General features: G+C 42.1%; 3 protein-coding genes across 6 annotated transcripts in view; 2 read left to right on the top strand and 1 right to left on the bottom strand.

The window, feature by feature from the left end:
* LOC109897881 (UBX domain-containing protein 6-like) overlaps positions 1-4,800 on the bottom strand; it is a 13,808-nt gene extending 9,008 nt beyond the window's left edge. The window contains exons 1-5 of the mRNA XM_020492514.2: positions 4,603-4,800; positions 3,767-3,924; positions 419-483; positions 186-308; positions 1-8 (exon numbers count right to left, since the gene is read on the bottom strand). The exon at positions 1-8 is cut by the window's left edge and continues 90 nt beyond it. Of these exons, the coding sequence (XP_020348103.1) occupies positions 1-8; positions 186-308; positions 419-483; positions 3,767-3,924; positions 4,603-4,685 (437 nt within the window). The 5' untranslated portion in view covers positions 4,686-4,800. The remainder of the gene's footprint in view (positions 9-185; positions 309-418; positions 484-3,766; positions 3,925-4,602) is intronic.
* A 2,336-nt stretch (positions 4,801-7,136) lies between these two features.
* On the top strand, positions 7,137-17,358 carry hdgfl2 (HDGF like 2). The gene is made up of 16 exons (XM_020492513.2): positions 7,137-7,881; positions 8,570-8,646; positions 9,296-9,434; positions 13,324-13,518; positions 13,637-13,756; positions 13,834-13,908; positions 14,045-14,231; positions 14,318-14,402; positions 14,519-14,798; positions 14,893-15,029; positions 15,133-15,200; positions 15,366-15,436; positions 15,594-15,695; positions 15,823-15,979; positions 16,166-16,286; positions 16,449-17,358. Exons 1-16 carry the CDS (start codon positions 7,810-7,812, stop codon positions 16,546-16,548), a joined length of 1,986 nt encoding a protein of 661 aa, XP_020348102.1. The 5' UTR covers positions 7,137-7,809; the 3' UTR covers positions 16,549-17,358.
* A 1,852-nt stretch (positions 17,359-19,210) lies between these two features.
* The window catches only part of LOC109897878 (AP-3 complex subunit delta-1), a 44,652-nt gene continuing 36,401 nt past the window's right edge, over positions 19,211-27,461 (top strand). For 3 of the 4 annotated variants that reach the window (XM_020492511.2, XM_031833281.1, XM_031833280.1), the window contains exons 1-7: positions 19,221-19,499; positions 24,306-24,401; positions 24,668-24,748; positions 24,837-24,917; positions 26,103-26,210; positions 26,319-26,448; positions 26,668-26,807. In XM_020492511.2, coding sequence (XP_020348100.2) covers positions 19,404-19,499; positions 24,306-24,401; positions 24,668-24,748; positions 24,837-24,917; positions 26,103-26,210; positions 26,319-26,448; positions 26,668-26,807 — 732 coding nt within the window. In that variant the 5' untranslated portion in view covers positions 19,221-19,403. Of the gene's footprint in view, positions 19,500-24,305; positions 24,402-24,667; positions 24,749-24,836; positions 24,918-26,102; positions 26,211-26,318; positions 26,449-26,667; positions 26,808-27,461 lie in introns of all 4 variants that reach the window. The other variant, XM_020492510.2, reaches the window with a different exon arrangement.

The raw sequence follows: 27,461 nt of genomic DNA, 5'->3' as shown, positions 1-27,461 counted from the left end.
TCAAACCGCTGTTGGACAAGACGAGGTTAATCATGTGTAGTCAGGACCATACTAATCAAAGGATAGTTTGTGGCAAATTAGTGCTAAGACTTTTACATCAATACTTCATATCAAAATCAGATCATGATAATTATGCAATCATGATATCATATGACTTTAAAAATGAGAATCACTTCCGGACCTACCATGAAAATGGCCGCTTTAATGTGCACATCTCTCTCGCTCTTAGTTAAGGTGGCTCCAGTAAGCGGGCAAGTGAAATACACACCTGTTACTGAGAGAAATGCCAGATCCTTAACATTGGAGCCCTGTAAAAGATTACATATACTAGGGATAAATGACAGACAACTCAATGGCACAAATAATTTATTTGTGAGCAACAGTAAAGGAAAGTTAATTGATTTAATGTCTTCCTTGCCTCAACAGCAGTTGTCTTTTCCTTCTCAGCTACTGCTGCAGCTTCTGCCTCAAGCTCTCTTTTCACTGTGAAAAATGATTAAAGACCATTACCCACAACCCAATTCTTTATTTCTGACTGCTGCTGTGAAACACCTGCACAGTCTTGACAGTCATTTAGCAGCAGTTCTTGGATGCATACATGACCAGTCAAAAGTTTTAGAACACCTACTCATTCAGTTTCTTCATTTTACTATTTTCTACATTGTAGAATAATAGTGGACACAAACTATGAAATAACACATATGGAATCATGTAGTAAACAAAAAAAGTTTTAAACAATTCAAAATCCATTTTATATTTGAGATTCTTCAAACTAGCCACTCTTTGCCTTGATAGCTTTGCAGAAGCTTGGCATTCTCTCAACCAGCTTCATGGGGTAGTCACCTGGAATGCATTTCAATTAACAGGTGTGCCTTGTTAAAAGTTCATTTGTGGAATTTCTTTCCTTAATGCGTTTGAGCCAATCAGTTGTGTTGTGACAAGTTAGGGGTGGTACAGAAGATAGCCCTTTTGGTAAAATACCAGGTCCATATTACGGCAAGAACAGCTCAAATAAGCAAAGAGAAAAAAACAGTCCATCATTACTTTAAGACATGAAGGTCAGTCAATACGGAACATTTCAAGAACTTTGAAAGTTTCTTCAGGTGCAGTCACAAAATCCATCAAGCGATATGATGAACCTGGCTCTCATGAGGACCGCCACAGGAATAGAAGACAGAAGCAGAGTTACCTCTGCTGCAGAGGATAAGTTCATTAGAGTTACCAGCCTCAGAAATTGCAGCCCAAATAAATGCTTCACAGAGTTCAAGTAACAGACATCAACATCAACTGTTCAGAGGAGACTGAGTGAGTCAGGCCTTCAGGGTCAAATCGCTGCAAAGAAACCACTACTAAAGAACACCCTGCCTTTCTAAGGTCTTTGAAAGCCAAGTTAACAAAACAGATCACCGACCATTTCAAATCCCACCATACCTTCTCCGCTACGCAATCTGGCTTCTGAGCTGGTCATGGGTGCACCTCAGCCACACTCAAGGTCCTAAACAATATTATAACCGCCATCGATAAAAGACAGTACTGTGCAGCTGTATTCATCGACCTGGCCAAGGCTTTCGACTCTGTCAATCACTGCATTCTTAACGGCAGACTCAACAGCCTTGGTTTCTCAAATTACTGCCTCACCTGGTTCACCAACTACTTCTCTGATAAGAGTTCAGTGTGTCAAATCGGAGGGCATGTTGTCCGGACCTCTGGCAGTCTATGGGGGTGCCACAGGGTTCAATTCTTGGGCTGACTTTTCTCTGTATACATAAATGAGGTCGCTCTTGCTGCTGGTGATTCTCTAATCCACCTCTACGCAGACGACACCATTCTGTAAACTTCTGGCCCTTCTTTGGACACTTAACAAACCTCCAGACGAGCTTCAATGCGATACAAGTCTCCTTCCGTTGCCTCCAACTGCTCTTAAATGCAAATAAAACTAAATGCATGCTCTTCAGCTGATCACTGCCCACACCTGCCCGCCCTTCCAGCATCACTACTCTGGACGGTTATGACTTTGTATTTGTCCACATATTCTAATACCTAGGTGTCTGGTTAGACTGTAAACTCTCCTTCCAGACTCATTAAGCATCTCCAATCCAAAATTAAATCTAGAATCGGCTTCCTATTTCGTAAAAAAACATCCTTCACGCATGCTGCCAAACATACCCTTGTAAAACTGACTATCCTACCGATCCTCGACTTTGGCGGTGTCATTTACAAAATAACCTCCAACACTCTACTCAGCAATTTGAATGCAGCCTATCACAGTGCCATATACTACTCAACACTGCAACCTGTATGCTCTCGTTGGCTGGCCCTCGCTTCATATTCGTCGACAAACCCACTGGCTCCAGGTCATCTATAAGCCTTTGCTAGGTAAAGCCCGGTCGGATTTCAGCTCACTGGTCACCATAGCAGCACGCGCTCCAGCAGGTATATTTCACTGGTCCCACCCCCAACGCCAACTCCTCTGTGGGCCGCCTTTCCTTCCAGTTCTCTGCTGCCGATGACTGGAATGAACTGAATAAATCACTTAAGCTGGAGACTCATATCTCCCTCACGCACTTTAAGCATCAGCTGTCAGAGCAGCTTACAGATCATTACACCTGTAAATAGCCCATCTGTAAATAGCCCATCCAACTACCTCATCCCACATTGTTATTTATTTTGCTCCTTTGCACCCCAGTATCTGTACTTGCACATTCATCTTCTGCACTTCTATCACTCCAGTGTTTAATTGCTAAATTGTAATTATTTCACCACTATGGCCTATTTGCCTTACCTCCATAATCTTACTTAATTTGCACACACTGTATATAGACTTTTTCTATTGTGTTACTGACTATGTTTTTTTATTCCATGTGTAACTCAGCATTGTTTGTGTCGCACTGCTTTGCTTTATCTTGGCCAGGTCACAGTTGTAAATGAGAACTTGTTCTCAACTGGCCTACCTAGTTAAAAAACAGTTGAATAAAAAAATAAGAAGAGACTTGCTTGGGCCAAGAAACATGAGCAAAGGATTTTAGACTGGTGGAAATTGGTCCTTTGGTCTGGAGTCCAAATTTGAGATTTTTGGTTCCAACTGCTGTGTCTTTGTGAGATGCAGTGTTGGTGAAAGGATGATCTCCGCTTGTGTATTTCCCACCGTAAAGCATGGAGGAGGTGGTGTTATGGTGTGGGGGTGCTTTGCTGGTGACACTGATTTAGAATTTGAGGCACACAATCAACATGGCTGCCACAGCATTCTGGAGTGATATGCCATCGTATCTGGTTTGGGCTTAGTGGGACTATCATTTGTTTTTCAACAGGACAATGACCCCTCTCGGCTGTGTAAGGGCTATTTCATGAAGGAGAGTGATGGAGTGCTGAATCAAATTACCTGACTGCCACAATCCCCCAACCAAATTGAGATGTTTTGGAATGAGTTGGACCGCAGAGTGACAGAAAAGTAGCCAACAAGTGCTCAGCATATGTGGAAACTCCTTCAAGAACGTTTGAAAAGCATTCCAGGTGAATCTGGTTGAGAGAATGCCAAGAGTGTGCAAAACTGTCATCAAGGCAAAGGGTGGCTGCTTTGAAGAATCCAAAATATATTTTGATTTGTTTATCGCTTTTTTGGTTACTACATTATTCCATATGTGTTATTCATAGTTTTGATGTCTTCACTATTATTCTACACTGTAGAAAATACTAAAAAATAAAGAAAGATCCTTGAATGAGTAGGTGTTCTAAAACTTTTGACCGGTAGTGTAGGTATCTAGCTCACCCTGGAGCCGGATGACATCCTGTGAGGTTTGTACCCGTGGGCGTGGCTGCCCCTCGATCCTGGCCAAGGCTGCAGCCCCTGCCTTCTGAGCTCCTTCAGTAGGAGCAGCATAACATGGCTTGGCAGGGCCACTGCTCTGCACCACTTGGGTCTTGGCGCTGCAGGGGACAGATTCAACATTTAACTGCAAGATGTGACGTATAAAGTCATATAGCCATCTGTACTCACAAGGGGTAGCACCCTAGTCTTTGATCATGACTCTCAGTTCCATTACATTAGACAAAAGAGTCATTGGACGAAGATGTCTTCTATATGGGCCCCTTTGCTCAGTCTGAACATTAACACCCGACGCTTGCTGTACGGTTTTGTAAACATAACACTTACATTTTTCATATAAGCAACAAATAATTTAAGAAAAAGTTCAAATAAGAGTTTCCCAACTCGTTTGACGGTTTGGTTTTTGCCCTAACACTACACAGCTGATTCAAGTAATCAACTAATCATGAAGCTTTGATAATTTGTTTCAGCTGTGTAGTGTTAGGGCAAAAACCAAAACGTGCACTGAGTTTGGGAATCGCTGTTGATTATTGACCAGTCTTAACTTGAAACTGTCGGGAAAACTAGGGAGAAGGCAGAATGCCGACTGGAATTTGAGAACTAGGTTCACCCTGTCCTGAACATTAGAAAAGTAAACAACGGAGCCCATCCATGTAACGGGTGAGGCCAAGGCCCGGTGAAGGCAACTCTACGAATTAGACATACCATATAACTGTGAATTATATTAACTAAACTGGCAACAGCATAGCAGCTATCTTTAGCTCGCAAAGTTTGTTTACCTAGAGTCTTCTGTGAGTTTCTTTCCTGGCCCAGCTGACTTGAATTTTAAATCTTTCTTCATATCCTCGAAAAATTTCTTCATTGTTTACTGTTTATCACAGTAAAATAGCCTGGGAATACAGCACAGGTGCTGAGGTGAGAAAGCTTAGTAAATTGTTGCCATCAAAATGCAAGGGAGGAAGTGGACCGGAAACGGGTGTGTCATTTATTAGTGGTAAATTGTGTACATCAGCCTCTGGTGGTCTGGAGGATGTACAATCATGATGCTGTGTTCCAACGAAATACATTAATCCTGAAATTAATAATTGACAAAAATAAGTATCATAAAATAAATGAACTAGTATTAAGAGTTAGCTTAGCACAAAGTAAAACGTATTTTGTAAACGTTTTAGATGCTTATTTTAAACCTACATGAACTGGAGGTAGACATTTTTAAATGGTCTCCAATACCAGTGTAACATTCAATTAAACGCGTGTTAGAACTGGAAAAATAAACTTGGAGGCCGAACACTTACCGTGAGCATTTCTGATATCGTTCATTACGATATCCCAAGTGGCGACGTGGTCTAACACACTTCATCTCTGGTTCGATCCCGAGCTGTATCACAACCGGCGTGATCGGGAGTCCCATAGGGCGGCACACAATTGTCCCAGCGTCGTCCAGGTTTGGCCGGGGTAGGCCGTCATTGTAAATAAGAATTTGTTTTCAATTGATTTGCTTTGTTAAAAAAATAACTAGCCTATACTAGAGAAATTTAAGTACATTTTTGTAACCTTTATTTGACTAGGCAAATCAGTTAACTGGTCAACATAGCAGTACCGACCTGTAGCAGGTGCTCCAGCAGGTATATTTCACTGGTCCCACCCCCAAAGCCAATTCCTCCTTGGGCTGCCTTTCCTTCCAGTTCTCTGCTGCCAATGACTGGAACAAACTGCAAAAATCACTGAAGCTGGAGACTCATATCTCCCTCATTAGCTTTAAGCACCAGCTGTCCGAGCATCTCACAGATCACTGCACCTGTACATAGCCCATCTGTAAATAGCCAATCCAACTACCTCATCCCCATACTGTTATTTATTTGGCTCCTTTGCACCCCAGTATCTCTACTTGCACATTCATCTTCTGCACATCTGTCACTCCAGTGTTTAATTGCTATATTGTAATGATGATTGTGGACTTCAGGAAACAGCAGAGGGAACACCCCCCCCATCCACATCGATGGAACAGTAGTGGAGAGGGTAGCAAGTTTTAAGTTCCTCGGCATACACATCACAGACAAACTGAATTGGTCCACTCACACAGACAGCATCGTGAGGAAGGCGCAGCAGCGCCTCTTCAACCTCAGGAGGCTGAAGAAATTTGGCTTGTCACCAAAAGCACTCACAAACTTCTACAGATGCACAATTGAGAGCATCCTGGCGGGCTGTATCACCGCCTGGTATGGCAACTGCACCGCCCTCAACCGTAAGGCTCTCCAGAGGGTAGTGAGGTCTGCACAACGCATCACCGGGGGCAAACTACCTGCCCTCCAGGACACCTACACCACCCGATGCTACAGGAAGGCCATAAAGATCATCAAGGACATCAACCACCCGAGCCACTGCCTGTTCACCCCGCTGTCATCCAGAAGGCGAGGTCAGTACAGGTGCATCAAAGCTGGGACCGAGAGACTGAAAAACAGCTTCTATCTCAAGGCCATCAGACTGTTAAACAGCCACCACTAACATTGAGTGGCTACTGCCAACACACTGTCAATGACACTGACTCTACTCCAGCCACTTTAATAATGGGAATTGATGGGAAATTATGTAAATATATCACTAGCCACTTTAAACAATGCTACCTTATATAATGTTACTTACCCTACATTATTCATCTCATAGGCATACGTAGATACTGTACTCTATATCATCGACTGCATCCTTATGTAATACATGTATCACTAGCCACTTTAACTATGCCACTTGGTTTACATACTCATCTCATATGTATATACTGTACTCGATATCATCTACTGTATCTTGCCTATGCTGCTCTGTACCATCACTCATTCATATATCCTTATGTACATATTCTTTATCCCCTTACACTGTGTATAAGACAGTCGTTTTTTGGAATTGTTAGTTAGATTACTTGTTCGTTATTACTGCATTGTCGGAACTAGAAGCACAAGCATTTCGCTACACTCGCATTAACATCTGCTAACCATGTGTATGTGACAAATAACATTTGATTTGATTTATGTCGCCACTATGGCCTATTTTTTTTGCCTTCCCTCCCTTATCCTTCCTCATTTGCACTCACTACTGTATATAGACTTTTTCTATTGTATTATTGACTTTGTTTGTTTATTCCATGTGTAACTCTGTGTTGTTGTTTGTGTCGCACTGCTTTGCTTTATCTTGGCCAGATCGCAGTTGTAAACGAGAACTTGTTCTCAACTAGCCTACCTAGTTAAATAAAGGTTCAATTAAAAAAATTCAGCTAAGAACAAATTCTTAATTTACAATGACGACCTACCCTAACCCGGACGACACTGGGACAATTGTGTGCCACCCTATGGGACTTCAGATCATGCCGCTTGTGATACAGCCCGGGATTGGACCAGGGTCTGTAGTGACACCTCTAGCACTGAGGATGTCGCAGATGGGGCAGTGAAACCCCCTCCTAATAAAATCCCTTCTTTGGGACCCATGAAACAAATAAATACAAAATATCATCCAGCTCTGTGCGCTTAGGGGTGGCATGTATTCGCTGAATGACTGCGGACGATTGTTATTTTTATATTTTTGTCAATCTGTTGGTAAAGACACGCTAAAGAAAGGTTTGGTTTCTGTTCTAAACTTTTGTATTGATGTTAGTACGAATTTCCTAATTAGTAGCCAGTCAATTTAGAAAAACGATATCGAATTTATAGTGTACATATAGTAGAATATGATTGGTTTGAAGAATGGATTGACAAGAAATTAAACCAATTACAGTGGCTAGTAGGAGGGATTTCCGCTCTGAAGATCACGGTTAGCGGAAGCTAATTCTTGTGAAGCTAACCGCCTCATCTCGCGCTATTGAGAAGCTAGCTTGCTATCTAGCTAACTTTATCGTTTTGCAGGTTTTGTGTCGGCCTGAAAACGGCCAAGACGCGACGCACAAAGACCTCCAGTGTTAGCTAAAGAAGAAAGAAAAGGCTGCACAGAGGGGCAGTACAATGCCGCACAATTTTCAACCCGGAGACCTGGTCTTCGCCAAAATGAAGGGGTACCCCCACTGGCCAGCCAGGGTAAACTAGCAGCAGCCAGAGAGAAGCGGGTGGGCGGAGGGGACGCTGGAGTTTTCCCTGTGCATCCTTGGCAATGACTGACATAGCTAATATTATAGCCAGCTAGCCTTGCCTCGTGCTTGGAAATATATAACTGCTTTGTTGTCCTACCAATCTGTTTGCAAAATGTTTGTTGCTGGATCTTTTTTTATGCAAAGTATAACCAGGCAACTTGTGGAATGGCGTTCATGTTTGTGTTGTGTACATGTATTTTGACCAACCAGGCAGTGCTAAGTAGCTAGCTGTTACTGTGCTTTTTGGTCTGCGTTGATTGAAGATGAAATGTTTGATTTGCAGACTCGCTGGCCTGTAAAATAAAATCCTAGCTATAGTTAACTAATCTGGTGATGTTTGGTACAGTAAACACATATTTAGTTTTCTGGAAATTCCTTTGATGTGTTCCCCTCTTCCCAGGATTTTTTACTGTGATTTGAAAAATGTACAGATTATACCAATCAAGGTGTCTGTCTGGAGTGAAGGGTTCAGACAAGGCCACAATATTGTCTACTTATTTCCAACCTACCTTTCCTCATTTTCACAACATGACTTGAGGATCAGATTACAAAGAGCAGTGAATATATATTCTCTCCTGTACCTAGTTTGGATGTCTCTCACACTTGTTTTTGTTTTGTGGTTCTCGTTCTTCTAGATTGAGGATGTCGCAGATGGGGCAGTGAAACCCCCTCCTAATAAAATCCCTATCTTCTTCTTTGGGACCCATGAAACGTAAGTGCTGTGTCTGTTTGATTTAGAATAGCAGGATGGGAATCTCTGGATGGATGTGAAACTGGTATACTACATTCACCACCTTTATTTGATATGTTTTTTTATTTATATATAGAGATTGATGCTAAAATACATGTTGATTTGTATTTATTTTCCAGCTGGTTCCTGTTTATCTTGTTGTCCCCAGCTACCTAATGTGTTGTATGTTTACTTGAAGTATCGTCACTCATATTTCTGTGGAGATGTCTCCTCCATGTTTGTTGATGCACTATATTTTCTTTAACTTATTTTAAACTTTTGAAACCCATTCATGAGTTTTTCATTACTGGTTTATGTCGTAAGGGATCTAGGTCCATTTGTGTGTGTGTGTGAAAAGTTTAGTGTTTTGGTCGTACAACAGTAGTTTTGCAAGATGGCAGATGGACTATTCTTAAACCACCACTAGGTGGCAAAATAACTATCAGTACTGTAGTTTGTTGCCAGTTCATGGCTTTAACATCATGCAGAAACTCTGTCATATACCCGGTAAGCATGGTGTTTGTCTGTGCCAGGTATTGGCTTTTTAATTTAGTGACTCAGAATTAAAGTCTTGTAAATACTGTCGCAATATAAAGTAATGTGTTATCAAATCATGCTCTCTCTTCCTCAGAGCATTCCTTGCGCCAAAGGACCTTTTTGCCTATGAGAAGCACAGTGAGCGCTTTGGGAAACCTAATAAAAGAAAGGGCTTCAACGAGGGCTTGTGGGAAATCCAGAACAACCCTCATGCCTCCTACAGTGCACCTGCAGTAAGTACATCTTATCAGAAGTCCAACTCAATACCGTTTCTCTAATACTGACCAGTTACAACTGAGTGCTGTTACCCCTGGTTTCTCTTTTGCTGTGCACTTTGGATCCATTTAGATCACACTCATTCCCCTAAAAAGTGCCTTAGGCCTCAGTTTAGGATGTGATAGAGTGGCCAAGTTACAGTACTATGCAGCTCCCTGTTGGTGGTATTATCTGCTCGGTCAGCACTCGGTATCACATGTTCTTCAACAATCACTTATAAGCGGTAACGGAGCATTAGGTCTCAGACCAACCGGGTCCGAGGCAGCTTCTTCCTCCAAGCAATACGACTGATGAACAACTAATCACCCATAGACTATCTGAACTGACTCTATATACACACACGCTGACCAGGGTAGCAGACTCGTCACTTTTTGGAGATATTCGCCATTTTGTTCTCAAAATAGGCCATCTGTGTGGATCTAAAGGTTGTTTCTCATAGATACCATTTTTAGAAGAATACAGGCATAGAAGTTGCCCGGATTTACCAGAAAGTCTACTAAAGTGTGACTTTGACCTTGTTTTGTATCAAATGTATTTATAAAGCCCTTCTTACATCAGCTGATGTCACAAAATGCTGTACAGAAACCCAGCCTAAAACCCCAAACAGCAAGGAATACAGGTGTAGAAGCACGGTGGCTAGGTGAAAGTCCCTAGAAAGGCCAGAACCTAGGAAGAAACCTAGAGAGGAACCAGGCTGTGAGGGGTGACCGGTCCTCTTCTGGCTGTGCCAGGTGGAGATTATAACAGAACATGGCCAAGATGTTCACATGTTCATAGATGACCAGCAGGGTCGAATAATAATAGTTGTTGAGGGTGCAACAGGTCAGCACCTCAGGAGTAAATGTCAGTTGGCTTTTCATAGCCGATCATTCAGAGTATCTCTACCGCTCCTGCTGTCTCTAGATAGTTGAAAAGAACAGGTCTGGGACAGGTAGCACGTCTGGTGAACAGGTCAGGGTTCCATAGCCGCAGGCAAAACAGTTGAAACTGGAGCAGCAGCACGGCCAGGTGGACTGGGGACAGCAAGGAGTCATCCGGCCATGTAGTCCTGAGGCATGGTCCTAGGGCTCAGGTCCTCCGAGAGAGAATTAGAGAGAGCATACTTAAATTCACAGAGGACACCAGATATGACAGGAGAAATTCTCCAGATATGACCCTAGCCCCCCGACACAAACTATTGCAGCATAAATACTGAAGGTTTTCTTGCCTATTTACATCCGCCTATTTACATCCTTTCGTTCACAGGCTAGGTTATTTTTCAATGTCAGTTTGCATTTGATGCAACCACGAGAACCTCCAGCCCTTAAAGGGGCAGCTGAACATTTGTCTCACCTAAGTGACTCCTATTTGAGTGTACAGTTGCAAGAAAAAGTATGTGAACCCTTTGGAATTACCTGGATTTCTACAAAAATTGGTCAAAAAATGTGATCTGATCTTCAGTCACAACAATTGACAAACAGTGTGCTTAAACTAATAACACTAATTATTGTATTTTTCTTGTCTATATTGAATGTCATTTAAACATTCCATGTAGGTTGGAAAAAGTATTTGAAAGCTAATTGGAGTCAGGAGTCTGCTAACGTCAGTGTCCAATCAATGAGATGAGATTGGAGACTTTGGTTAGAGCTGCCCTGCAATATAAAAAACACTTTCAAAATATGAGTTTGCTATTCACAAGAAGCATTTCCTGATGGTTATTACTGCATTGTCGGAACTAGAAGCACAAGCATTTCGTTACACTCGCACTAACATCTGCTAACCATGTGTATGTGACAAATAAGATTTGATTTGATGTGAACCATGCCTCGAACAAAAGAGATCTTAGAAGACTTAAGAATTGTTGACTTGCACAAAGCTGGAAAGGGTTACAAAAGTATCTCTAAAAGCTGTGATGTCCGTCAGTCCACAGTAAGACAAATTGTCTATAAATGTAAAGTTCAGCACTGTTGCTACTCTCCCTAGGAGTGGCCGTCCTGCGAAGATGACTGAAAGAGCACAGCGCAGAATGTTCAATGAGGTTATGAAGAATCCTAGATTGTCAGCTAAAGACTAAATCTCTGGAACATGCTAACCTCTCTGTTGACGAGTCTACGATACGTAAAACACTAAACAAGAAGGGTGTTCATGGGAGGACACCACAGAAGAAGCCACTGCTGTCCAAAAAACATTGCTGCATGTCTGAAGTTCGCAAAAGTGCACCTGGATTTTCCACAGTGCTACTGTCAAAATGTTCCGTGGACAGATAAAACTACAGTTGAGTTGTTTGGAGGGAACACACAACACTATGTGTGGAGAAAAAAATGCACAGCACACCAACATCAAAACCTCATCCCAACTGTAAAGTATGGTGGAGGGAGCATCATGGTTTGGGCTGCTTTACTGCCTCAGGGCCTGGACAGCTTGCTGTCATCGACAGAAAAATGAATTCCCAAGTTTATCAAGACATTTTGCAGGAGAATGTTAGGCTGTCTGCCAAATGAAGCTCAACAGAAGTTGTGTGATGCAACAGGACAACGACCCAAAACACAGAAGTAAATCAACAGAATGGCTTCAACAGAAGAAAATACACCTTCTGGAGTGGCCCAGTCAGAGCCATGACATCAACCCGATTGAGATGCTGTGGCCTGACCTCAAGCATTTCACACCAGACATCCCAGGAATATTGCTGAACTGAAAGAGATTTGTAATGAGGAAGGGTCCAAAATTCCTCCTGACCGTTGTGCAGGTCTGATCCGTAACTACAGAAAATGTTTGGTTGAGGTTATTGCTGCCAACTGAAGGTCAACCAGTTATTAAATCCAAAGGTTCAGTTTTTCTACCCTGCACTGCAAATATTTACACTGTTCAATAAAGTCATGAACATTTATAATGGTTTGTTATTAGTTTAAACAGACTGTGTCTTGTTGTGACTGAGATGATCAGAACATTTTATGACCAATTTATGTAGAAATCCAGGTAATTCCAACGGGTTCATACTTTTTCTTGCCACTGTACAGTATGCCTAATTGAGCTTAGAACATACCAAAAACCTTTTTATTTAGTAACTTTTAGTAATTTCTTATTAAAATACTCTTCATACTTTCATTGTGCTCAAGTACTCCTTGTAAACAATGTCAGATTAGAGCCCTGTGTAATTGTGTTTATGTATATAAGTTAGTGTATTGCACCTTGCAATATATTAGATGTGAGACAGGATTTGTGTTTTATGTTTCTTTATGTTTTACTTTTCTTTCTATAGAACAACTTTTCAGGTGCATTGAAGACTGTCTGGGGAGACTAAGATTATCATTACATGTCATGACAACCTTAAACCTAGACCAAAGAGCCTAACTACCCCAGAACACTATTTTCAAATGTGTATCATGTACTTGTTGTTCTCTGAAAATAAGCAAAGGTTCTTGCGCTTCACATGGATGTTTTTGCGTGTTTCCGTGCAAACACTATTTGTCACCCTTTTGGGCCCTCACCAGTTTGCATCCCTGACTGACATTTGAAACTACACACAACCACACATACAGTCACCATACTCACTGCTACTGTTCTTTTTATATTATTTTCTGCTTAGTCCCTTTAACCTGTTTACACATACAATGTTTTATTCTTTACCTCATTTTATATAGCTTTACCTCAACTGACACCAGTACTCCTGACATTGATATCAGTACTGGTACCAACCGTGTGTGTTTCAAGCTTATTCATAATGGTTTATTTTTTTAATATGTCTTAGTATTTCTGCATTGAAGAGGGCTTGCAATTAAGCTTTTCACTGTCTGTCCTGTTTACACATGCTGTATCCTATGCATGTGATAAACATTGATTTGATTCATCTCTCCATTCACACCCTAGCCTGCCAGCTCGTCTGGCAGTGAAGCTAATGATGATGCAGCAGGAAGTGATGCAGAGGATGACAAGGAAGCAGTGGTGCCCAGTAAGGCAGATTCAGGAAGTGAGGTAGATTCTGACTCGGGAAGTGAGGATCGAGGAGGAGGTGGTGGCGGCAGTGGTGGAGGAGGGGTCAAGAGGAAGGCCCCTGCTGCCAAGGTGAGTGCGAAATTATACTTTTAGTGTTTTGGGATTTTAATGGCCTCCGAACAAAACTGTTGTTGCTTAGATGTGCCTCTGTTTATAATATAACATCTCTGTTCTATCTCTCATTCAGCGCCCCCCTGTGAAGAAGGCCCGGGGTTCGTCCAGTGACCGGGATGGAGAGGAGAGTGGCTCACCCTCTGAGCCAGAACCTTCCCCTTCTGACTCGGACTCTGGAAAGAACAGTGACCAGGTCAGTTGACACATGCACACGTTGTACACTAGCATGAGAATATTAATTGATGGGGTCTTGTTTGTTTGCCCCTGTAGGACTTCACCCCAGAGAAGAAGGCGGCAGCAGGCCGTGGAAGTGGGAAGAAGGCTGGAGGTGGCAAAGGGAAGAAGGTGAGGAAAGGGATGCCCTTCAGGTGTCAAACAGTCCTGGGAGTTGAGTAGATAAAGCACTGTTTGTGGTTTCACAGTGACTGCTGGCTCTCTCATTGTTTTTTCTCTCTCTGTTTCTCTCTGTGGGCTGGTGTAGAAGGCGGTGTCTGACTCAGACTCTGACTCTGGGTCTCAGTCAGACAAGAAGAAAGGGGGCAGTGACTCAGAAGATGAGAAGCCACGGCCTGCTCTGTCTGGATCTGAATCTCAGTCTGGCTCCAAATCCGACTCTGACTCAGAGCCACAGCCACCTCCACGGAAGGCCCCTCAAGCCCGCAAGAAAGGTGAGAGCTATAATGTTTGGTATTACACAGTGTAAGATTACTATATTTGTCACTGCATAACCCTCTTTGCCATTTGTCCCAATCAGAGAAGCCTCTGCCAAAGCCTCGTGGTGGACGGAAACCCAAAGCTGCCCAGGCCAGAGCACCGGCATCTTCCTCTGACAGCGACAGGTCAGCATGGCTCTAGTCTGTTCCACATTGGTTGTGTGCTATGTTAATACATTTATAAATTACTTGTATCAATAAATTTGTCCATTATGAACGATATCGTATACTGTGTACTATAGCGACAGTGAGCCTGACCGCGTCAGTGACTGGAAAAAGAGAGATGAGGAGCGTCGGAAAGAGCTAGAGGAACGCCGGAAGAAGGAGCAGGCAGAGGAGATCCTCAAGTATCGGGAGAGGGAGAAGGAAGAAGATGAGCAGAGAAAGAAGGACAAGGAGAAGGGAAAGAGCAGTGGTGAAAACAGCTCAGATGAGGGTGTAGATGATCACCCACTGAAGAAGTCCAAGAAACCCCCACCGCCACCCATTCCTGCCCCCTCTGACTCTGACTCTGGACCTGAGGTAACTAGCATGGAAGACTGTGTAAAGAGTGGACATTTGTTTGTTTTTGTATCTAGAATAGATTTGTTGAACATTGTATTTGAACCATAATCAGGTGAAAAAATCTGCAAAGCGTTCAGACAACCAGAAGAAAGGGAGAACAAAGAAAGAGAGGGATCATGGTAAAGGCAAAAAGGAGAAAGAAGTGAAGGAAAAGCGAGCCCAGCGGTCAGAAGAGAGGCCCAGAGGGAGGTAAATGCACATGGCTGAACCAGACAAAAGATTAGAGTACAGATCACATTAGATATCGTCATAAAATATAAATGCACACAGATCACTGAGCTCTCTCCCTCAGGTCCAAGCCTGACAAGCCCAAACGCAAACCCGAGAGACCTCCCGAGAGGAAAGTAGAGAAGAAAAAAGGTCAAAGCTCAATGTTACTCCCAATTTACGGTGTCCATTTGGAAAGCATGCATATGGGAAACTCATTTGCATGTTGTGACAAACGGTTGGTCCAATATAGTGCCAGAGCCAGATAATATCAACTTTTCATGTCCTCACTCCTTGTCTTTTTGTGTCTGCACACAGAGCCAACCCCAGACGAAAAGCTGCAGAAGCTGCACACGGACATCAAGTTTGCGCTGAAAGTAGACAACCCAGTGAGTAAACGGGGCTCCATTCATTGCCAACAGAAAAGTTATCACATAGTTGGGATTTTACAAGCAGCATGACAAGTGGCATGAGGTATATAATTTTTTTGTTTACCAATTAAGGGTTACTTGCACATTGTGGTATTCTATCATGTTATGTCTGCAGGACATAGAGCGCTGTCTACTGGCCCTGGCAGAGCTCGAGGCTGTGCCGGTCACCAGCCACATCCTGCAGAAGAACTCTGATGTTATCGCCACACTTAAAAAGGTGCCTTTCCGTCTGAACCCCTTAATGAAAGTGAACTTTATAGAGCCGCTGTGTACATTTCATTATCGCTCTTGTTTTCTGGCCCTTGTGAACCACGCTGTTGTTCTGATTGTTTGTCTTACTGTAGATCCGTCGATACAAGGCAAGCAGTGCCGTTATGGAAAAGGCCAGCCAGGTCTACAACAAGTTAAAGGGTCAGTTTGTGGTCAAGTCTGAAATGCCAAGTAAACACAAAGCTGAGGGAAAAGAGCAGGAAGAGGATGGGAAGGAGAGACAAAATTCTGGTAATTTTCTCAACCCATACTTTTACGATCACAACTGATGGACTTCTTTAATGTTCTCACATTCTCCTTAATTTTCCTCCTATATTAATTCAGACTTATTTTGCCGTGTGTAGCTAACAATGAAATCAAAGGTCCATCATTTGTAGCCAGTAGCCAGTATATTGATTTTGCATGACTTGTTATCAGATGTCATGCCTGTGAATGGGGAATCAGAAGTCCAGAAAAAGGAATGTACTGAGTTAGAGGATACCCCAAAGTCACCGGTCCAGGAAGAGAAGGATGAGCGTATGGCTTCAAGCCCCAACAGGTAAATAATATTCTCCTATGTCACATCTTGGTGTACTTCCTTTATTTAGGATAATATTTGTTCAATGTGTCCATAGTAATATTGCTCTTCTAATTGGTAACATGCCACCATCACAAAGATATGTAGCTCTAGTTCTGAAGTCTTGTCTCTCCTCCATGGTAGGCCCAGTCCTGATAGTCCTGCTGAGCAGCAGACGCACACTGATGATGAAACGCACCACGCTCTCTCAGAAGAGACTGAACCGCCAGCAATAGAGAGCTGAAGAAAATGGAGCACAATTGTTTAACACAGCTAACAGGTCATTAGTCTCGTCCTGGATACATGACGCTGTGCTGACCCCTTTGTTGTTCACAATTGTATTTTTCCTTTTATACAACACCTTGGCCTGTCCCCAATCCCCCCCAAAAGCTACTTTGCTTTATTATTCTCCCACGTGAACTCTAACTTTGGTCTTTCATATTGTATGTATATTGAGAGATTCCATTTTTAGCACTTCTAACAGGAAATTTAGGGGGAAAAGAGGAGCCTTGTGATGTGTTCTGCAGTAATTGCATGTCATGTGATTCAAGGCATCTGTTGGCTTTGAGAAAAATATTGGAGCTGATAGAGAACATAGAAAATGCTAATGTGTGTTGGACAAGTATGGGTGTCTTGGCCGTTGGTTATGAATATTTTTCTTTTTATCTGGTCATTTCTTATTAATTCAGTCTCACCATGAAAATCTAAAGCCATTGAACATAATCACATTACATGTTTTCCAACTAAGGTCCACCTACTTTTTTATAACAAGTATGTTTTCTGATATTGCAACAACTTTTGACTTGTGGAAATATTTGCCCTGTCATCGTGTCTTCTCCATCTGCTTTCAATAACTTGCCTATTGAATGGGATAATATTACATTGTGTACAGAGTGAACAATATGATCTTAATCACAAGTTTGTCCATATCCCATGTAGCTGGAGCCCATTTGGCATTTGCTTGTCATACATACTTTGGAAGTGTTTTTAGTGCTATGTAAATTGGTAAAATCATTTGTATCGTTGAATAAAAATCTCAGCATGGTGGTCCAAATCTGAACACTTCTGTTATCGAAGGCAGCATGTCATCACATGGTACTTCATGGAAGTCCCATATTCCCATAATAAAAATCCAGTTGGGTTGGGGTGTGACTGGTGTAATAACTACACATTACAACCCTTGTAACCAGGCTTGGGATGAGGAATTGCAGTGAATAAGAGTGCATTTGGAAAGTATTCAGACCCTTCTCCTTTTTTCACATTTTGTTACATTACAGCCTTATTCTAAAATTGATTGAATATACTTCATCTACACACAATACCCCATTAAAAACAAAGTGGAAACTGATTTTTAGAAATAAAATAACCTTATTTACCTAGGTTTTCAGACCCTAGCTATGAAATTCAAATTGAGCTCAGGTGCATCCTGTTTCGATTGATCATCCTTGATGTTTCTACTACTCGATTGGAGTCCACCTTTGGTAAATTCAATCGATTGGACATGATTTGGAGAGGTAAACACCTGTTTATAGAAGATCCCACAGTTGACAGTGCATGTCAGAGTGAAAACCATGCCATAAGGTCAAAGGAATTGTCCATAGAGCGTTGAGGCAGGATTGTTTCGAGGAACAGAGATGTGAGAACCGTCCAGAAGGGCAACCATCTCTGCAGCACTCCGCCAATCAAGCCTTTATGGTGGAGTGGCCCGACGGAAGCCACTCTTCAGTAAAAGGCACATGCCAGCCCACTTGGAGTTTTCCAAAAGGACTCTGACCATGAGAAACAATATTCTCTGGTCTGATGAAACCAAGATTGAACTCTTTGGCCTGAATACAAAGTGTCATGTCTGGAGGAAACCTGGCACCATCCCTATGTTAAAGCATGGTGGTGGCAGCATCATGCTGTGGGGATGCTTTTCAGCGGCAGAGAATGGGACACTAGTCAAGATCGAGGGAAAGATGAATGGAGCAAAGTACAGAGAGCTCTTGATGAAAACCTGCTCAGACTGGGCGAAGGTTCACCTTCCAACAGGGCAACAACCATAAGCACACAGCCAAAACAATGCAGGAGTGGCTTCAGGACAAGACTGAATGTCCTTGAGTGGCCCAGCCAGAGTCCGGGCTTGAACCCAGTTGAACATCTCTGGAGAGGCCTGAAAATAGCTGTGCAGCGACGCTCCCCATCCAGCCTGACAGAACTTGAGGATCTACAGAGAAGAATGGGAGAAACTCCCCAAATACAGGTGTGCCAAGCTTGTAGCGTCATACCCAAGAAGACTTGAGGTTGTAATCACTGCCAAAGGTGCTTCAACAAAGTACTGAAGAACGGTCTGAATACTTATGTAAATATTTGTAGTTTATTTGTGTGTGTGTGTGTGTGTATAAATTTGCAAAAAAAATCTTTACTTGTTTTGGTTATTGTGTGTAGATTGATGAGGGGGGAAAACGGTATAATCCATTTTAGAATAAAGGTTGTAAAGTAACACAATTTGGAAAAAGTCGAGGGGTCTGAATACTTTCCGAATGTATATGGGCCTATGCTTGCTCGTGCATTTTTAGACTGGTCAGCAGTGTGAAATAGTTTTTTATGAGGTAATATATATTTATGCAAGTTAAATAACAAATGAATTGCCATATTTTAACATGTGTTTGTGCTGTCATGCATAATGCTCATTGAGTTGGCTGTGGCAAAAAAAAAGTCAGGAAGGTCAAAGGCTACATACTGTGCAAAAATTGGACATAGACACACTGACAGACTTGGTGAATAATTGCATTTTGCATAGAGAATATGACTGGAAAATAATTATCATCCATTCACATTAAACTGCGTACTAGATGTATATATCTTTAATTTAATTGATTTCCATAATGAGAATTCCACATGAATACAACCAGTCAGCTGACTTTAGACGCCATTTTGTCAGCGGAGTACAGGACGCCCCATCTGGCCTCGCCTTCTCTGGCCGGGATTAATAAACAGTTACGAATCACCGAAAGACCGTACCCGGGTGGATGAGAGACTGTCTTGCGGACCGGTTCGCACCCAAAAGACGTCTACTTTGTCCCCGAGGACAGAAGCGACAAAAGTTAGCCAACAGCCATGGCTTTGAAGATTGTTAAAGGGAGCATCGATCGGATGTTCGATAAAAACCTTCAAGATTTAGTACGTGGCATTAGGAATCACAAGGAAGATGAGGTAAAACGATGAGTTGTGTTTTCGTTCATGTCTGATTTCACACTGTCAGTAAGTAAACATTCGTGTAACACGTCTCATTGCAAAATAGCTAACGTTAGCCAGATCACCTACAATACTATTTGATGGCCTTGCCAACGTTCGCTTTCTGCACGGCTGTAATATGCTATTCCTAGCAAGCTGCTATTCACATATGCAGATAAACTACAATAAATATATGTAACGTTATATAACAAGTTAACCAAGACTGAGTTGTAAATGCACGAATAACGACTAGCTGTCTAATTCGTCAACTCGTTAACTGTCATTACTCCATAATAATCGTCATATGACTAGCTACGTTAGCTTGATAACGGTAGGTTTCATCGCCCCTTCGAATCGGGTTGTCCGGTCTTGCACGAGTCTACTTCTTACCGGTGGTGAAGCGCTACCTTGTTACGCCTCGTGGCAGTTGGTTTCAGGTGATCACCTTGACCGATAATGTGCCGAACAACCATTCAAACTTTAGTTAGTTAGTTTCCTAGCTGTTACTTGCTATCACCTCAGCTGGTGATGATGCGCGGAATGATAACGCATCTGTCTTGTTCAGCACTATATTGTTCTCTTAATTTATTTGCTAACGGGCAGTAGTTAAAAAGTTACTTTTGCGTATAATGGCCTTCTATTGCACTAATACAAATAACAGAGACATGCAAACAAGATCTAGAAGGCTATTTTATTTTGTAGGCCTCTACAGCTTCAGTCAGTGACGTTGCATAGGTGGACGAAAGGATGCTTCTTCCACACACCTCTGTGAAAAAAGTTCCAATTTAATTTACCCTTAAGCTACCACACTTTTTCCAACTTTAATTAATTTTGTTTGTACAGGTATGCAGATAAAGTGAACTGATATTCAACAAGTCAGACAGATCACCTGATGATGGGTTTATATAAATTCACACACTGTCATGATAATGCTTTAGTAATATGGTGGTTGTAGATTATACTAGTCATCTATACTGAATAGCAACGTCAGAAGATATTCAATGTGGTTTGGAAAACTTGAATATTCATACAAGAAAATGTTTACACAAATATATCCTTAATGGGCACAGCCTCAATAACCACTGATACAGTTGAAGTCAGAGGTTTACATACACCGTAGCCAGTTATTTACTACGTTTTTCACAATTCCTGATAATTAATCCTAGTAAAAATTCAGTGTTTTAGGTTAGTTAGGATCACCACTTTATTTTAAGAATGTGAAATGTTAGAATAATAGCAGAAAGAATGATTTATTTCAGCTTTTATTTCTTTCATCACATTCCCAGTGGGTCAGAAGTGTACATACTAATTGAGTGTATTTGGTAGCATTACCTTTAAATTGTTTAACTTGGGTCAAATGTTTCGGGTAGCCTTCCACAATCTTCCCACAATATATTGGGTGAATTTTGGCCCATTTCTCCTGACAGAGCTGGTGTAATTGAGTCAGGTTTGTAAGCCTCCTTGCTCGGAACACACTTTTTCAGTTCAAATTTTCTATAGGATTTAGGTCAAGGCTTTGTGATGGCCACTCCAATACCTTGACTTTGTTGTCCTTAAGCCATTTTGCCACAACTTTGGAAGTATGCTTTGGGTCATTGTTCATTTGGAAGACCCATTTGCAACCAAGCTTGACTGATGTCTTGAGATGTTGCTTCAATATATCCACATAATTTTCCTTCGTCATGATGCCATCTATTTTGTGAAGTGCACCAGTACCTCCTGCAGCAAAGCACCCCCACAACATGATGCTGCCACCCCCGTGCTTCACGGTTGGGATGGTGTTCTTTGGCTTGCAAGCCTCCCCCTTTTTCCTCCAAACATAACAATGGTCATTATGGCCAAACAGTTATATTTTTGTTTCATCAGACCAGAGGACATTTCTCCAAAAAGTACAATCTTTGTCCCCATGTGCAGTTGCAAACCGTAGTCTGGCTTTTTATGTCGGTTTTGGAGCAGTGGCTTCTTCCTGGCTGAGCAGCCTTTCAGGTTATGTCAATATAGGTCTCATTTTACTGTGGATATAGATACTTTTGTACCCGTTTCCTCCAGCATCTTCACAAGGTTCTTTGCTGTTGTTCTGGAATTGATTTGCACTTTTTGCACCAAAGTACGTTCATCTCTAGGAGATAGAACGCGTCTCCAGTGTTTTCAGAATGTCAGTGAAGGTGTTTGGCTAATTAGGTCAGATCATCACAGAATCAACATCCATACAGAGTGGGTCGACAGCGTTTTACCTTGTAGTCCAATAGAGTGCACTGTTGTTAGGATAAGGTTTTGGTGGAAGAAGTTACTCCAGAATGAATTCCTTAGGTTTAAGAAATTATGTCACTTAGCAGAGACCATTATGCTCTTAGGCTGAATATATTGCCACCATTCAATAAAATGATGCCAGTCAGTAGCTAGGACATAGGGAGTATTTTATTGCTGAATGCTCTTAAGCAGCAGAGTGAACATGACCAAGCCTACTAAGAAATGTTGAATTGGGAATGAGATTTAGGCCTAGGTGCGATATCTAGAGTTTACCTGTTCTAACATTTCAAGTTGTCTATCTTGGGTTATTTTTATACACACTTTGACTGGTCACTGCTGCTGCTTTCAGCAGAGTTGTGGTGGCCACTGAGTGCTAATATGCCCTGGCAGTTATCTGGCAAAAGAAAGTTCATGTTTTGTCATGATTTTGTCCATTGCTTAGACAGACATAGAAAGCATAATAACTTTGATTGTATTTGACCACTGTACTAAGCCATGATCTTTTGATTCGGGTCCTAATGCATTCCCCTTTGTGTAACCCAACCCCGCATACCTAGATACGATGGTTACCCAGCCAACAGTGGACAACTCACTAAAATATTTATTGTGTGTTCTCTCCTGGCCTGCCCAAGGTTTCTCATGGACACTCTCGATTTACTTTACACATATGCTGACGGAAATAACACAGATCCATCTATTCTGTCACTCCCTCATTTTGAAGGCAAGCACATCTAGGAAGGTGTGAAGGCACACTGAATGCAATTGACATTCAATCCCAGATTTTAGAAGACAATATGTAACACTAACAAGTATGGCAGGTATTTTATTTGCCTATTCATGTCCCCTGATTAAAAATAGTGTCTCTCCACTTACTCCCCATACCTCCTTTGGAACCTGTTGTGCTGTAGAATTGTAGGTCTTGGCTCTAGAACAACTATTACAAATATATCAATTGGATCTGATTCAGGGCCTAAATTCTACACCTGCCAAATGTGGGTATATTTTGGCATTGGCGTGTATTTCACCACCCACGTTGTCGGGTGGTCAGAGTTCCACAGTGTGACAATTTCACTGGCATTTGTGAATAAAAATAGTCAAGTATGATCACATTTATTGTAAAATAGATGCTTCAGTAGCTGTTTTCAAAGTATTTCACAGCCAACATAATCTCACACTCCAATTTGTGCAAATATGTACAAAAAGTATTTCAGCAGATTTTGTGTGTTTGTGTGGTTTAATTTGTGTGATAATACACACATTTTTGTGCGACATCATTCATAACAAATGTGTTAACAACCCAATATTTTAATCAACCAAGGTTGTCACCAAAATAAGAATAATATTTGATGTATTATTCTTTTTTTTTATTAATGCCACTGCTGTTTTTGTTTAATACTTTGGGATACTGGTGCTGTGTCGGGTTTTATGAGGGTTGCCAGATTGGAGTAAAACTATGTATTTGTTTTGTGGTATCGATGAAGGTATTTGATATCTCTAGTGAACAATGGATAAGCAGCAACTGATACAAGTAGTCACTACAGGTGTGATCAAGCCTTACATCAAAGTTGCCTGAAGGTTCAATGACCTGACGAGTTACTCAGAAGAAAATCCTCTGTGACTGTATAATTTGAATAGGTTAACTTACCAGTGTGGACCCAAAACAAACCCATTAAAAACAGGTCGTTTGTAAATGTGTATGAAGTGTTATTACAACCATGGTGTCCTTTTTGTTACGCAAGCTTTTTTTAAAAACATTTTTATTTAACCTTTATTTAACTCTTCAAGTTAGTTAAGAACGATTTCTTATTTACAATGACGGCCAAACCCTAACCCGGACAACGCTGGGCCAATTGTATGCTGCCCTATGGAACTCCCAATCACGTCCGGTTGTGATACAGCCTGGAATCGAACTACGGTCTGTAGTGAAGCCTCTAGCACTGAGATGCAGTGCCTTAGACAGCTGCGCCACTCAGGAGCTTGTACAGTGCATTTGGAAAGCATTCAGACCACTTCCCCTTTTCCACATTTTGTTACGTTACAGACTTATTCTAAAATGTTTACCACATTTTTTTTTAAATCCCTCAATCTATACACAATACCCCATAATGCCAAAAGAAAAACAGGTAGACTTTTTATAGACTTTTGCTATTTTTTAAAATATTTTTAATTAAACATCACATTTTACACAAGTATTCAGACCCTTTACTCAGTACTTAGTTGAAGCACCTTTGGCAGTGATTACCGCCTCAAGTCTTCTTGGGTATGACGCTACAAGCTTGGCACACCCATTCAATCATAGACTGAAAACCATCACAAGCCTAAAACATATGTGTGATTAGAAGCTTGGGTTTATAACCTTTTATTTTATACATGTGTAAATTTAATGACATTTCAATTGCTGTAAGACTCCTCCCCTGTAGCCTGTATTTTAGCTGGTTCACTGAGGTAAATCAGTGGTGAAAAGTAATCCGTGAGTATCATGTGGAGGTTGTCATTCGGTCTGATGTCCTGTCTGGTTTCTGTGTCTCCGCTCAGGCTAAATATATCTCCACCTGCATCGACGAGATCAAGCAGGAGCTCAAGCAGGACAATATTGCTGTCAAGTCCAATGCCGTCTGCAAGCTCACCTACGTAAGATCACAGATCAGCACCCCTCACTGAAACTGCCCTCACTGTGAACAACAACACAGAGATGCACAACCAAAAACACTTCAGCTATATCCTAGGCCTGCTATGCATTATTTTTTGCTAGATAACAGCTACTTTGAATACTGCCCATACTCAGTAAAAGCTATTTGAGAATGCATTTAGCCTGTGTGCTCTCACTGTCCACAGGGACAATGTAGTGGATGTCCAGTGCTCTGACTCCCTCTGTCTCTCTCCTTGTGTGTTAACAGTTGCAGATGCTGGGCTATGACGTCAGCTGGGCTGCATTCAACATTGTGGAAGTCATGAGCTCCTCCAAATTCACATACAAGGCAAGATAATCTGTATGTGTGGTATATATTTAAAAATGTGGGATATTCGAGAGTGTTTGAGGTTAAATATGGTGCTTCCTCTCTTCAGAGAATTGGTTACCTGGCCGCCTCCCAGTGCTTTCATGAGAGCACTGATGTAATCATGCTGACAACCAATCAGATCCGAAAGGTCAGTGATACTTTTTTTTATCTTGCACCTTTGGCCTACCTGTCTATGATGTATTAAAGACCATCTCTGATACCGGCTACACTATATATACAAAATGAGTAGATTCAGCTATTTCAACCACACCTGTTGGTGTATAAAATCAAGAATACAGCCATGCAATCTCTATAGACAAGCATTGCCAGTAGAATGGCTTTACTGAAGAGTTCAGTGACTTTCAACGTGGCACCGTCATAGGATGTCACCTTTCCAACAAGTCAGTTGTCAAATTTCTGCCCTGCTAGAGCTGCCCCTATCAACTGTAAGTGCTGTTATTGTGAAGTGGAAACATCTAGGAGCAACAACTGCTCAGCCACGAAGTGCTCGGCGACACAAGCTCGCAGAACAGGGCGACCGAGTGCTGTAACACGTAAAAAATAATCTGCAACACTCACTACTGACTTCCCAAACTGCCTCTGGAAGCAATGTCCGCACAATAACTATTCGTCAGGATATGAAATGGGCTTCCATGGCTGAGTAGACGCACACAAGCGTAAGATCACCATGCGCAATGCCAAGTGTCAGCTGGAGAGGTGTAAAGCTCACCGCCATTGGACTCTGGAGCGGTGGACATGCTTTCTCTGGAGTGATGAATCACGCTTCATCTGGCATTAGTTCCAGTGAAGGGAAATCTTAACGCTACAGCATACAATGACATTCTAGACGATTCTGTGCTTCTAACTTTGTGGTAACAGTTTGGGGAAAGCCCTTTCCTGTTTCAGCATGACAATGCCCCTGTGCACAAAGCAAGGCCAATACAGAAATAGTTGTCAAGATCGGTGTGTAAGAACTTGACTGGCCTGCACCGAGCCCCGACTCAACCCCATCAAACACCTTTGGGATGAATTGGAACGCCGACTGCGAGCCAGGCCTAAATGCCCAACATCAGTGCCTGACCTCACTAATGCTCCTGTGGCTGAATGGAAGCAAGTCCCCGCAGCAATGTTCCAGCATCTAGTGGAAAGCTTTCCCAGAACAGTAGAAGCTGTTATAGCAGCAAAGGGGGGATCAACTCCATTTTAATGTCCATGATTTTGGAATGCGATGTTACATACTTTTGGTCATGTAGTGAATGTCCTCCCCTCCCCTATCCTTTTTCCCCCCTCTTTCACTTTCCCTACCTCTTTCACATCCATTTCTTTTTTTCAGGATCTGAGCAGTCCTAACCAGTACGACACCGGCGTGGCTCTCACTGGCCTCTCCTGCTTCGTGACCCCTGACCTGGCTCGGGATCTAGCCAATGACATCATGACTCTGGTGAGTTACATTCTCCAGCTCAAAAGTTCTTGCTGCACATTTTTGTCTGTGGTTTCATGCTTCTCTGACCTCTTTCTCTCTCTCTCTCTCTCTCGGTCTGTGCTGCAGATGTCCCACACAAAGCCTTATATCAGGAAGAAGGCAGTCCTGATCATGTACAAGGTGTTCCTGAAGTACCCTGAGTCTCTGCGCCCAGCTTTCCCCAGGATGAAGGAGAAACTGGAAGATCCTGACCCTGGTGAGAGAGACTAGTACATACCTGCCTACTCTGTTGGTTGGGGCCAGACACATTTTATCACCTAGAATCCTAAAGTATGCAGTAACTAAGGAAATTATTGTCTTAACTGGATGGAAGCTATTTGAAGTATTTTGGATGTATTTTATCTCATTCGTGTCCTAATGATTCCTTCAACATGGATGTTATTGATCTCATCTGTGTGATGCCTCTTTCCTGCAGGGGTCCAGTCAGCGGCTGTTAATGTCATCTGTGAGCTGGCCAGGAGGAACCCTAAGAACTACCTTTCTCTGGCCCCGCTTTTCTTCAAGCTCATGACCTCCTCCACCAACAACTGGGTCCTCATCAAGATCATCAAGCTGGTGAGTGAACAGGAAGGGAGCTGTGAAAATCACTGTCAGTAGCTAGGTTGCCATCCTATTGGTGATTTATATTTTCTTGTGAGCATTTTTTACATCAGCCTAAAAAATATGCACTTAGGCTTACTTCGGTTGTCAGTCGAATGGTGTTTCCTCCGACAAATTGGTGCGGCTGGCTTCCGGGTTAACCGGGCGGGTGTTAAGAAGCGTGGTTTGGCTGGTAATGTTTCGAAGGACGCATGACTTGACCTTCCCCTCTCCGGAGCCCGTTGGGAAGTTTTAGCGATGAGACAAGATCGTAATTACAAAAAAATTACTAAATATGCACATTTTCCCACCAGTGTTGTGTTTCCACCAAACTGACTGTTTGTGGATAGAAAGCTATGCGTTATGATATAGAAGTTTACATGTACCGAATAAATTTAAAAAATGTCAACACTACCGGTAGTTCTATCACAAACTATTGCACTAAATTGTTAATGTGCCTACTTGTGTCTTGGCACAAGCACTCTAGCCAACAGCTCACAGATACAGTGTGGGTAGGCTAGCCTACATTATGAGATTATGGATAAGAGCAAGATTATTTGTCAAGCTGCAGCTAGGGATCGATCATAATGTCACCAGAATAAGACCCTCAATATTAAATTGGAAAGGAGC

The sequence above is a fragment of the Oncorhynchus kisutch genome, linkage group LG10, assembly GCF_002021735.2.
Source record: "Oncorhynchus kisutch isolate 150728-3 linkage group LG10, Okis_V2, whole genome shotgun sequence".
Taxonomy (NCBI): Eukaryota; Metazoa; Chordata; class Actinopteri; order Salmoniformes; family Salmonidae; genus Oncorhynchus; species Oncorhynchus kisutch.
This window is presented reverse-complemented; position numbering and strand designations above follow the sequence as displayed.